General features: G+C 34.6%; 1 protein-coding gene across 2 annotated transcripts in view; it reads left to right on the top strand.

Annotated features, from left to right (window-relative positions):
* Positions 1-12,345, top strand: part of LOC149813020 (fumarylacetoacetase) — a 112,734-nt gene that overhangs the window by 42,458 nt on the left and 57,931 nt on the right. For both annotated transcript variants that reach the window (XR_016428360.1, XM_089992219.1), the window contains exon 5: positions 1,903-1,977. Coding sequence is in view for 1 of the 2 variants with exons in the window: in XM_089992219.1 (XP_089848345.1) it covers positions 1,903-1,977 (75 nt within the window). In the remaining variant the exon portion in view is untranslated. The remainder of the gene's footprint in view (positions 1-1,902; positions 1,978-12,345) is intronic.

Raw genomic sequence — 12,345 nt, forward strand, 5'->3', positions numbered from 1 at the left:
ACGTTTTTTTTTAAACCTTATATAGATCAATAGGGGAATGACGCCCCCCTTCTCCGGCCCCTTCTAGATGGGCTGGAGATAGAGTGTTTTCTCTTTTTGGGACTCTCACACCCACTTCCCTAATATTTTGAAATTTCTTTATTTTGTTGACTTTTCAAAGTTTTCATTTTGAATAAACTTTTTAAAACCTTTAGCCTACTTAGGGACTCTATCAAGGAGTCCTAAACAACCCTCAAAAATAAAAATTTGAAATTAATTGGCATTAATTAATTATTAATAATTAAATAATTAGAAACTTTCAGAGGGTACCTTATCCCTCTGGGAGTCTTTTTAACTCTAAATTAGCTTTAATTTAAATATAAAAGTGAATTTAAAACTAGATTTTTGTTGGGTGTGGGTTTTGGATCCGGATTCAGATCCAAAATCAAAATCCATATCCAAACCCCAATTGGATCTTGGGCTGGATCAATTCTAGATTAATATGGGTTTTGGATAGAGTCCAGATCCATATTAATGAGGATCAAATGTATAGGATCCAATCCGAACCTGGCCCGTCGAGGCGATCCTTTTTTGGAAAAACGCGATTTTCGGGCTAACCATAGCCTGAATTCAGATAAGTAAAATACCATTACGCTCAGAATTTTGAGACGCATCCAACCATATATAACTCGAATTTTGCTTTTGAATTTCGCCCAAAAATAACGCGATTTTTGCTCGAATTTTGCTTGAATTTAAAGATTGAAAATAAAAATTTTTCTTACATTTCGATTGGCTCGTCTCAACCTTATTGATGAGACCTAAGCCAAGCCCAGACTCAAAAGACCTCAGCTTATATAAAGAATTTACTGATTTTTCTTCTATACTTAGCCAAATTTTCGAAAAATTTCAAAATGATTAAGTGTGAAAATACGCAATATTACAATAGATCTTTCAATGGGAGGTGAGCAAGACTTGTGGTTGAATAACAAATGCAGACCAACCTTGAGGAATCATTTTTATATTCACTCCAGAATTTACTGAGCGCTTTCGTGACCTTTTAATATGCCCTAGAACCATTTCCAATTTTTGCTTGGTCATACTGGAATGGGATAGTTGTGGTTTTCACAAAGTCTTGACAGAGAAATTGCCATTCAGCCTCTTTTGCTTTTCTTTCTCATAAAAAGACTTTCCTATTATGAAATAGGAAAGGAAATTCGAACATTGAGAAAATCTGTGTAACAGTAAAGACCAAGAATGTGAATGAGAGGGAACATCTATAAATTGATACGTGAATGCAAAAGTTTAAATAGGCCTAAAAAAAACTTGACCTGAAAGGAAAGGACTAGATGAGGAAAAATATTGAAGAGGACAAGAAAGAAGAAGGTTTAGGGTTTGAAAGAAAAGAAAAACTGAAAGTTTAACAAAATTGATTAATTGAGGATCATAGAGAACAGATTAAGAATGAATATATAAGATATGATCTCAACCAGTTTAGAGGAGAATCCAATCCATTTGAGTAGCCTTCCTGCTCTGCTGCCATATAGAATATTAAAAAAGATCGTTGGAATAGGAGAATGAAGTGGCCTAAGAGCAGTTCCATAATTTTTCTATGTTGGGCTAGAACATCAGAAATAAGGATTATGCTTTAGGATTTCTGACTTACCAGAAAAACCTCAACAATGAAGAGTAACAATAATGTCTAGTGTAGTACACACGATATCACAGATGTGTTAACCTGAACTCCTATCTAGTTTACTCCAGAAGGATCTTTCATGAGATGGTGAAAGTTATTGCTTCTTCCCTTTAATGTTCTAAAGTGTTTATTTTGATTTTGTTCATGTGCACTTGATTTATAATGTGCAGAAATATTTGATATCACCATGCCTTTAGTTATATTTTCTTCTAATGGTGGATGTTGCTCAGGTTCCACCTTCCAATTGCTTATCATGGAAGAGCATCATCAGTTGTGATTTCCGGAACTGATATTGTTCGGCCGAGGTAATGGAGATTTTGTTGTATGAACTGTTTCCTGTTGAGGTATATAAGTTGATGTTTTTTCAAATATTATATTGGATAGTTGAATCCTATTTGCTAGATGATCCTGTTCTTCTCTATTTGTTCCACAGAGGGCATTTTTATTGTGAGTAAAAGGTTTCTCTGAATGTATGTGCATGTTGATTCATTCAGTCATTCTGTATTATACAAAAATGTCAATTCCCATTCTCTTTTGATTATATATGTCATTATAATTGGAAGTATGGCATGTTGGTCTTTTCATACTTTTCAAAAATTTCTTCTTTTCCTTCTTGTAGCTTACACATTTGCTTCAGTCACAAGTGGGTTGAACAATCACAGCCGAGAAAGTTCAAGCTGTGATTGTTGGTCACAACATCAATCTTGTGACCAACTTTCACAAGATTCAAGGCAGGAACAATCACAGCTTGCAATCACAATCACAATCACAACTTGGTACTTTCTGATGTTTCACATCTACGAATATCAAGATGCAAGAGGGAGAAGAAGAGAAGCAATGAGAGACGTAAAACTTCATTAGACTAAAGAATGAAGAAAGAGTACAACATATAGGGGTCAACCCCCTTGGCTTACATAGTAAGACAAAAATAGTTGATTGTACGACCTCATGACTAAGTACAAAAATACCCCTCTAAAAGAATCATATGTACAAGACTAGAAAGGTTCCGCAAGATCTAGTAATACACATATTACATTCCTCAACACTACCTCTTAAACTTGGGAGTTGGGATGATGAAAACAGAATCATTCTAAATTTGAAGACGAATGGTTGGAATGTCTTCAACGGAAAACTTTTGGCAAAACAATCTGCAGTCTAAGTAACAGTCCCAATATATAACACGGAGACGATTCCCTCCAAGTACACTCTACGAGTGAAGTGACAATCTTTCTCAATATGATTAGTTTTTTCATGAAACTTAGGATTCTTGACTATGTGAATAACACTCTAATTGTCACAATGTAAAGGGGTTCCACTATCAACTTTACCATCCATATCCTCTAATAGCCATTGGAACCATATAATCTTTTTCGTGATCTGGACCATAACTTAATATTTTGTCTTAGTTATGGAGAGTGCAACTCTTTGTTGCTTCTTGCTCTTACATGATATCAAAGAGTCACCTAGGAATATCTTGTAATATGTGTGTGTGTGTGTGTGTATATATATATATATATATATATATATATATATATATATATATATAGTCGTGTCCCTGTACCCATAGTTTTTGGAATTGTCATGTAGTACCCTCTGTACCTACCTGCACCCGCACTCGTACCCATGTGACACATGTCCTGTGATACCCTCTCAAATCTACATCATAATAAACCCTCAATTCCATTGCAGATGAAGCTGAAATGAACAATGCCTTTAATATCTAATGATACTCATAACTGCTCCCAAGTGAGAGGATCTAGGGGCACTCATGAATTGGTTTACCATATGCACAACAAATGTAAATATCTGGTCTAGAGATGGTCAAGTAGATCAATCTTCCTACTAACTATCTGGACATTGTGGGATCATCAAGAAGATCACCATCTGTATTCTTTAATTTGTAGTTAGCTTCCATAGAAGCATCTACTTGCTTTTTATCCTCGGTTAGCCTTACTTTGCTAATCAAATCTGCTGCATACTTATGTTGAATCAACAAATACCTCTTTTTGAGTATATATCCCACTTCAAGTCTCAGAAAATACTTCAATTTGCCCATGTCTTTCATCTTAAATTTCCTGCAAATCGAGACTTTACTTTCTTAATGATAACCCTGTTATCCCCAACAATAATCGTATCATCTATATATAGCAAGAGTATGCATTGCCCTGTATTGAAAGAAGTCACAAATAGAGCAGGATCATGAAGCTTTGCTTGAAGTCCAATCTCATAACAACTGAGCTGAACTTGTCAAACCAAGCTCTAGGGACTTGCTTCAAGCCATATAGATGTCTCTTTAACTTGCATACTCGCCCCTTCTTCCCTCCTTATCAACAACTTCCTAAGGCCACTACATATAAAACTCTTCCTCCATATCTCCATTCAGAAAAACATTATTGACATCTAACTGCCGTCTATGTAACATGGACACTTCTAATAGGGCAACTCACCCGTACTGATATGGGTGCGGCACTTGGACATGTTTTCCTTTGTCCAGAAAATATTCAAAAATCCGTAGAAAATCCAATACTAATCTGATTGACGTGATTCTTAACTCATTAGACTCCTAAAATCATCATCTACCAAACCCCCATGTCAAATAATGTGGACTCAGAATTTCACATGAGCATTATGATGTCATCATCTCAAAAAAGGAGCCCAGCTACGAGCAAAGCCAAGAATGAAGCCTTCGACACCCTTCTGCGACACTCTGATGACCTCTCCCTAGTGTGAATATGGCTCTGATACCGTATCACAAGGGAAAAAATAAGAAACACTAAGGAGAGAAGTAGAAGGTGAAATGAAATGGGGATCTTCGAAACACGAGCTTAGATTAACAAGAGCAAGTGTCAAGAATGACACTAAAGCATAACCCTTAAAAAGGGTATAACTGGAAACAAAATAAAAATAAAAATGTATTCTTTATTGATATGAAAAACCAATTCTTAAGAAGCATTGGAGTAAAATACAAGAGGGGCTGCACCCCTTTATATACACAGCTGAAAGAGGACTCAATAGAGCTGTTGGGCACAGTCCAACAGCTCTATTTAGAGCTGTTGTAATGTGTCAGTCCAACAACTCTATTGCTAGTCAAGTCTGGACAGGACTTGACTAGCAACAGTTATTCTAGTTCAAACTGAACTAGATGACATAAAGACAAAAAATAAAAATAAAGGAAAAAAATTACAGAAAAGAAAGAAATGAAAACTGTATTTATATATATATAATAATATAATATTATTATATATACATATATGTACAGTTTTACATTTTAACACCCCCCCTCAAACTTACGGTACAATGAGCGAAAGTTTGTCTAAGAGAAAGTGAAATCGGGGAGCAGCGAGAGGCTTTGTAAAGAAGTCTGCTAACTGATATTCTGAAGTGACATATGGCAGATCAATTATCCCGTGTAGATATTCCTCTCTGACGTAGTGACAATCCATTGCGATGTGTTTGGTGCGTTCGTGGAATGTTCTGTTACTGGCAATGTAGATCGCACTTTTGTTGTCACAACACATTTGTGAAGCCTTTGTTGCTTCAGCTCTCATGTCAGCAAGCAGTCGTCGGAGCCAAACTACTTCCATGGTCGTGGTTGCCATGGCTCTATATTCAGCTTCGGTGGATGAGAGAGATACCTTCTGCTGCTTTTTACACCTCCACGAGATTAATGATTCCCCTAAAAGACACAAAAGCCAGTGGTTGAGTGTCTGTTATTGGGATCACCTCCCCAATCAGCATCAGTATATACAATTAAATCAAGAGAAGAGGAGGAAGATAAGAAAAGTCCTCGTGAAAGAGAGGACTTGATGTATCTGATAATACGCATGATTGCTCCCATATGAACAGAAGTAGGAGCATGTTGAAATTGACTTGCTGTATGAACAACATGTGCTATATCTGGTCGGGTAATGGATAGATAGGAAAGTGCCCCGACAAGCTGTCTGTAAGGAGTAGGGTCTGCAAGAAGTTCTCCATCATCAATCTTCATTTTAACATTAACAACTTCTGGAGTGTCAACTTTCTTATCATCAGTAATACCAGACCTGAAAACAATATCAAAAGCAAATTTAGTCTGAGATAATAAATATCCTCTAGGAGAATAAGCAACTTCAATGCCTAAAAAATATCTCAACAAGCCCAAATCAGTCATTTCAAAATGAGATTTAAGAAGTATTTTGATTGTTTCAACTCCCTGTTTATCGCTTCCGGTGATGATCATATCATCCACATTAGAGAAGAAGCACAATGATCCCTGCATCAGAATTCTTAATAAACAAAGCAGTGTCAGTTAAACAGAATTGAAAACCAATATCAATCATAACACGACTAAACCTATCATACCAAGCTTTTGGTGCGTGTTTAAGTCCATAAAGAGCTTTTTCTAAGCGAAGGACTTTACCCTTAGGAATACTTAGACCAGGAGGGGGTTCCATATATACTTCTTCAACTAGCTTTCCATTTAAAAAATCATTTTTGACATCCATTTGAAACATAGACCATTTTTTGATAAAAGCTAAGGCAATTAAGGTTCGGACAGTAGTCATACGAGCCACCGGAGCAAAGGTTTCTTCATAATCAATCCCATATTCTTGGGCATAACCTTTGGCTACTAAACGGGCTTTATATCTTTCAAGAGTACCATCACTCTTGGTTTTAATTTTATAAACCCATCGACATCCTATAGTTTTCTTCCCTGGAGGAAGATCTTGAATATTCCATGTAGAAGCCTTTTCAAGTGCATCTAATTCAGCTTTCATGGCTTCTATCCATTTGATATCATTTTTTCCTTGAAAATATGTGGATGGTTCTTCATATGAGTGAATTAATGCAATAACTGCCCTATATGTGGGTGACAAAGACTCGTATGATACAAACTTTCCTGGAGGCCTCGAGATTCGGGTTGATTGTCTAGTTGGAATGTTAGAATATTTCTCAAGTGCACATGGAGGATTAGACTCTTGTCGCCTGGAATATTGAATACTAGTATCTCTATGAACTTCTTCATTTTCAACATTAAGATCAATAATTCTTTGATCATCATCAAAGTTACAGTCAAGGTCATATTCATCAGATATTGATGTTAGATCTAGCAAAAAGGAGTACTCAGTGACGTCTTTTAATTTTCTAAAATCAAAGAAGCTCTCCTTTTCAAGAAAGGAAACATTTCTAGACACATATAGTTTATTATTTTTGAAGTCAAAACATCTATAACCTTTCTGGTTTTCAGCATATCCTAAAAAGGCACAGGGAATTGCACGAGGGGAAAGTTTATCATTTTTGTCAGTAAATATGAAACATTTGCACCCAAATATTCTTAGTCTAGAGTAGTCTGGAGAAATGTTCATAAGTTTTTCAATGGGAGTGATATTTTGTAACGAAGAAGATGGCATCCTATTAATGAGATAGGTGGCAGTTAAGGCAGCTTCTGCCCAAAAGTCTTTCGGGACTTGATTTGCTATTAATAAAGTCCTAGTAGTTTCTATAATATGGCGATGTTTTCGTTCTGCCAGTCCATTTTGTTGAGGTGTATAAGGACAAGATCTTTGATGTGTGTTGCCATGCAATTCAAGATAATTTTGAAAATCTGTGGATAAAAACTCTCCCCCTGAATCTGTGCGAAAAATAGTAATATCATTTTGAAACTTGTTTTTAACCATATTATGAAAAGTTTGAAAGTATGAAAATACTTCAGACTTATGTTTGAGAAAGTACATCCACGTATGTCGGGAGAAATCATCGACAAAAATAACATAGTAAACAAATCCTCCTTTAGAAATTACTGGTGCAGGACCCCAAACATCCGAGTGTATTAATTCAAGTGGTCTTGAAGAGAAAAAGGTTCTGTTCTGAAATGGTAATCTTTTCATTTTGCCGAGAATACAATCTTTACAATCAAATGATTCAGAGTTACAAAATTTTCCTAGATTTGGAAAATGTTGGATTTTGGCTATATGTGGGTGACCAAGTCTCTTATGCCACAGTTCCAACTCTATTTTTTGAATATTATAACAAAAAACTTTCTTCGGCATTTCCAAAAAAGTCATGTAATAAAATCCTCCTTCTCTATGGCCTTCCCCAATCAGCTTGCCTGACTGGCGATCCTGTACCCAACAACCATGAGAAGAAAAAGAAATATTACACCCATAATCAGAAATTTGAGATACAGATAAAAGATTTAAATTTAATTTGGGAACATGTCTAATTTCTGGAATAAAAAAATTTTTTGTTTTATAAATTTTTTTAAAATTTCCTATTCCTTCTATTTCAAGAGAAGTCCCATCAGCAGTAAAGACCTTTGACACACTTGTTTTATTTTTAACACATTTGGATAGACTTTGATTATTTGGGGTCATATGAAAAGATGCACCAGAGTCAAGAAGCCAAGAAATTTTACCTAGATCAGAAAAAGATGAGGCTGCTGCGCCGGTTGAAGCTTCAGATGAGGAAGAGGCACCTTTGATGAGAGGCTGAAGAATCTCCATTAGTTGGGCCAGGGAAACTGGTGCATCCTGATCTTTAGGCTCCGATCCAGCAATTGCAGCTTTTTTTTCTCTCAGCTCCTTAAGTTTGGGACATTGTGGCCTGTAGTATCCCGGTGCATGACAGTGATGACAAATAACTTTCTTCTTATCATAGTCACCATTTTGTCGGTTAAAGTGAGGAGGCCTATATGATCGAACATGATTCCCTGGTCTAGACACGGCTAAAACGGAATCATCTTCAATTTTTAAAGAACCTTTCCGGAGACGATTTTCTTCCATTGTTAACTCTTCAATAGTTTCAACAATAGAAGGAATTTTTCCCCGGTGAAGTAGGGCCGATTTAGTGGTTTCAAATTCCGGCCTTAATCTGGTGATAAACTGGTAAAAATGTTCAGCATCGAGTTGTTTCTGACGAATCTCGATGTCTTCGGCACAATGTCACTTTGGTTCTAAAAGGGAAAGTTCTTCTCAAAGTTCCGACAACCCATTGTAATATTCACGAATAGTTTTGTCTCCTTGTGTCATCATTCGAACTTTTTCTTGGAGGTTGCACACGTGTGCAATATTTTTAAGGGAATACATATTCTTAAGGTATTCCCTTGCCTTATCGGCATGATCAAATTTGGCAAGACTTGAGCATTTTTTAATGTCAACGCTATTGATAAGCCATGACATTATCTTCGCATGAGATATTCTCCATTCTTTCTATTTATTCTCGTATGAGGCAATAGCCTTGATTTTCTCTTCTTCCGATAGAGGGACCTCTTTATCTTCCTTTTTTTAGTAAGAGATAGCTTAGGTTCCGAATCGGAACCATCCACAATCCCCCATAAGCCTTTTCCCCATATATGGTGCTTCATGATTGAAGCCCATGTTACATAGTTCGTATCGCTTAGTTTCATAGGCATGATGGTGACTTTATCATTGTCATCCATCGATTACAAGGAGAGAAAGAATAAGGATAGAAGAGAAACAAGAAGGAAAATGAAAAAGAAAAAAAAAAACAATACAACAAGATGTGAAATCTTCTCCAATGAAGTGATAAAACACTTCTCTTCAAGTGGCGAACACTTTTGCAAACGGGCACAGAAACCGAGGCAGCTTTTCCTCAAGATTTAGTACTTCCGCGGCTCTGATACCATGAAATGAAATGGGGATCTTCGAAACACGAGCTTAGATTTACAAGAGCAAGTGTCAAGAATGACACTAAAGCATAACCCTTAAAAAGGGTATAACTGGAAACAAAATAAAAATAAAAATGTATTCTTTATTGATATGAAAAACCAATTGCTTAAGAAGCATTGGAGTAAAATACAAGAGGGGCTGAACCCCTTTATATACACAGCTGAAAGAGGACTCAATAGAGCTGTTGGGCACAGTCCAACAGCTCTATTTAGAGCTGTTGGAATGTGTCAGTCCAACAGCTCTATTAAGAGTTGTTGGATTGTGTCAGTCCAACAGCTCTATTGCTAGTCAAGTCTGGACAGGACTTGACTAGCAATAGTCATTCTAGTTCAAACTGAACTAGATGACATAAAGACAAAAAATAAAAATAAAGGAAAAAAATTACAGAAAAGAAAGAAATGAAAAATGTATTTATATATACATATATGTACAGTTTTACATTTTAACAGAAGGCACAGAGCAAGGAAAATTCATTAAGCTACAAAATGAATGGTTACAACAATATATGGGTCTGTCCAATGTTGTCAGTATCAGTATTTTCCCTGAATCGTTTGGCCACTGATTCAGTTGTATCGGCCGATGCTAATACTCAAGTGAGTTCTTGTGTATCGCCCCAAAATAATAAAAAATTATTGTGTGTCAATCATGGCGTGGCACGTGTTAAAACCATTAAAATAATTTTACGATGTGTATCGGTCGATAGACACCAATACTGATAACATTGGGTCTATCCTTTTAAGTTGTACATGTATATATGTGTATTTTTATACATATATATTCTTGGTTCATATTGTACATATATACATATATACATATATATTCACATATATATATATATATGTGTGTGTATATATATTTTATTTATAATGATGTAATAAGTAAATACCCATTAGGGGTATTTTGGTTATTTCAATTCTTTTAATAGGTTGTGCCTATTAGGAGCACATTAGTACTTTTACTTTGTATTCTTTTCTTTTTGTCCTTTTTGTTTTTATTAGAGACTATTTGGTCAAATACCAACATAGAGTTGACTAGTCAATTGACTTGTTGGAACAATCTAACAGCTCTATTGAGGTCTCTCTCTCTTTCTTTTCTATGTATAAATAGGGGCTTTTATCCCTTTTCATTTTCTAATGCTTCTCTTAAGCATTCATGCTCAATAAGATGAATATTTTTTATATTTTTGTGTTTCTCTCTTTAGTTCTTTGATGTTTTGAATGCACTTAGTGCTTGTGTAGTGCCTTTGTGTTCCTGTATTGTCCCTTAGTTGGACTTGTGTATGTGCATGTGTATGTGCATTTTGTGTTTATGATCTTATAAGCCCTTAGAGGCCCTTGTTTTGTATTTTCACATATTTTATTACATGGTATCAAAGGCAAGAAATCTTTCTTGGTATTTTGTCTTTTTTGGGTCTTGGGATTATTTGGTTCAAGTTCGTGCTTCGTGAATGATTTGTAATCGTTGTGTGGCTTGGATTCAAGGGAAATCTTAACCCGGTATGTATCTTATATCTTTTGTATTACTTGGGTTATCTTTCTCATGCATTATGCATGAGAAAGCACTCATTTTTCTTATCTTTGAAAAATTATTTGTTATTTTTGTTAAAAATTAAAATCTTTAAATGTTTTTTAATTATTATTGGATTTATTTTTATTAAATATTTTATAAGGTTTATAATATTTGTTTGATCTTATGAAATTATATATGTGCATGCTTTTATGAGATCTAGTTTGAATCTTAGTTTTACGAACTTGTTTTATTTAATATGTAAGTATATGGTCTAGTATTCTTGAGCATGTATTTTTGTCATTTAGATGTTTTATTTGAACACTTTATGGTTATAAATGTCAAGTCATGTTCGCATTTATTATTAAACTTTGTTTTGTTTCTTTTTGAAAAATTGTCAAATATTGTAAAATAATTTGAAATGGCATTGTGTGTCATTCACAAGTATGATCTTATGAAATTTTGCTTGACTTGTGTTTGATTTTTTTTCTTTCTTTACTCTTGATGTATTCTTATGTGAAACCTAAAATAGATTATGAAGTATTAAAAATTATATGTGGTTAGAATCTTAGTGATCATGGATACCTTGCTATTTTTGAATTTTGAATAAATAATTTTTATATTGATATATGATCCTTGTACACTTGTGATTGTGTTACATGATGAATGAGATTATCTATTCGTGCATAAGGTATTGAGTATGATTTCTTATGGACTCATTGACTTTTATAAATGCATTTTAAATATGTTTCTTTTTAAAACATATTAAAAATAGCTATGTTATTGCGTGTTTCTCTTGTTGGCCCTTTTGTGGTCTTTGCGATTGTGTTATTTTTTTAGTCGTGGTTTTTTAATGACCATTATCTTACATGTTTTGCATGAGATTTAAATATTATGTTTTTTTGCATACTTAGTTTTAAAATATAAATTTGAGAATTATGAGAACCTTCTTTGTGTTTGCCTTTTGTGGGTGTTATAAGTGCTTCTTGCATGGTTCACTTTAGTAATTGTTCATTATTGATGGACATGCTTGTTCGTAATTGAAGACTCTCATTGGTGGACATTTCATCTTGTTGTATGATTGCATGTTTTTACTAAAACTTATTTGCATCATGATTCCTCATGAGTTCTAAGTGTTATGTTTCTATTGCATACGTATGATATTCAATAAAATATCATTTTTTTATATTGTGAGACTTCTTGTGTAGCCCTTTGTGAGTTTTGTGAGAATGTTCTTTAGAGAACATTTTTTTATGATTATCCACTTAATATTGGTGGACATTTATGTTCGTGATTGAAGGCTCTATAATTGTATTACTTGAGGATTTCCTTGAAAAATTTGTCTTATCAGTTCTTGTTCCTTGGAATGTGTCTTTCAAGGTTTTTTATTATTTGGCTTTGTAAGTCCATTATTCTTCTTTCGATACATCCATTATTATTTGTTTGGCCTTATCGAGGTGAGTTGTATGCACTTCTATATTGTAGGACCAGAGTTAGTTG

Source organism: Nuphar pumila, chromosome 16, assembly GCF_984573655.1.
Source record: "Nuphar pumila chromosome 16, dmNupPumi1.hap1.1, whole genome shotgun sequence".
Lineage (NCBI taxonomy): Eukaryota > Viridiplantae > Streptophyta > Magnoliopsida > Nymphaeales > Nymphaeaceae > Nuphar > Nuphar pumila.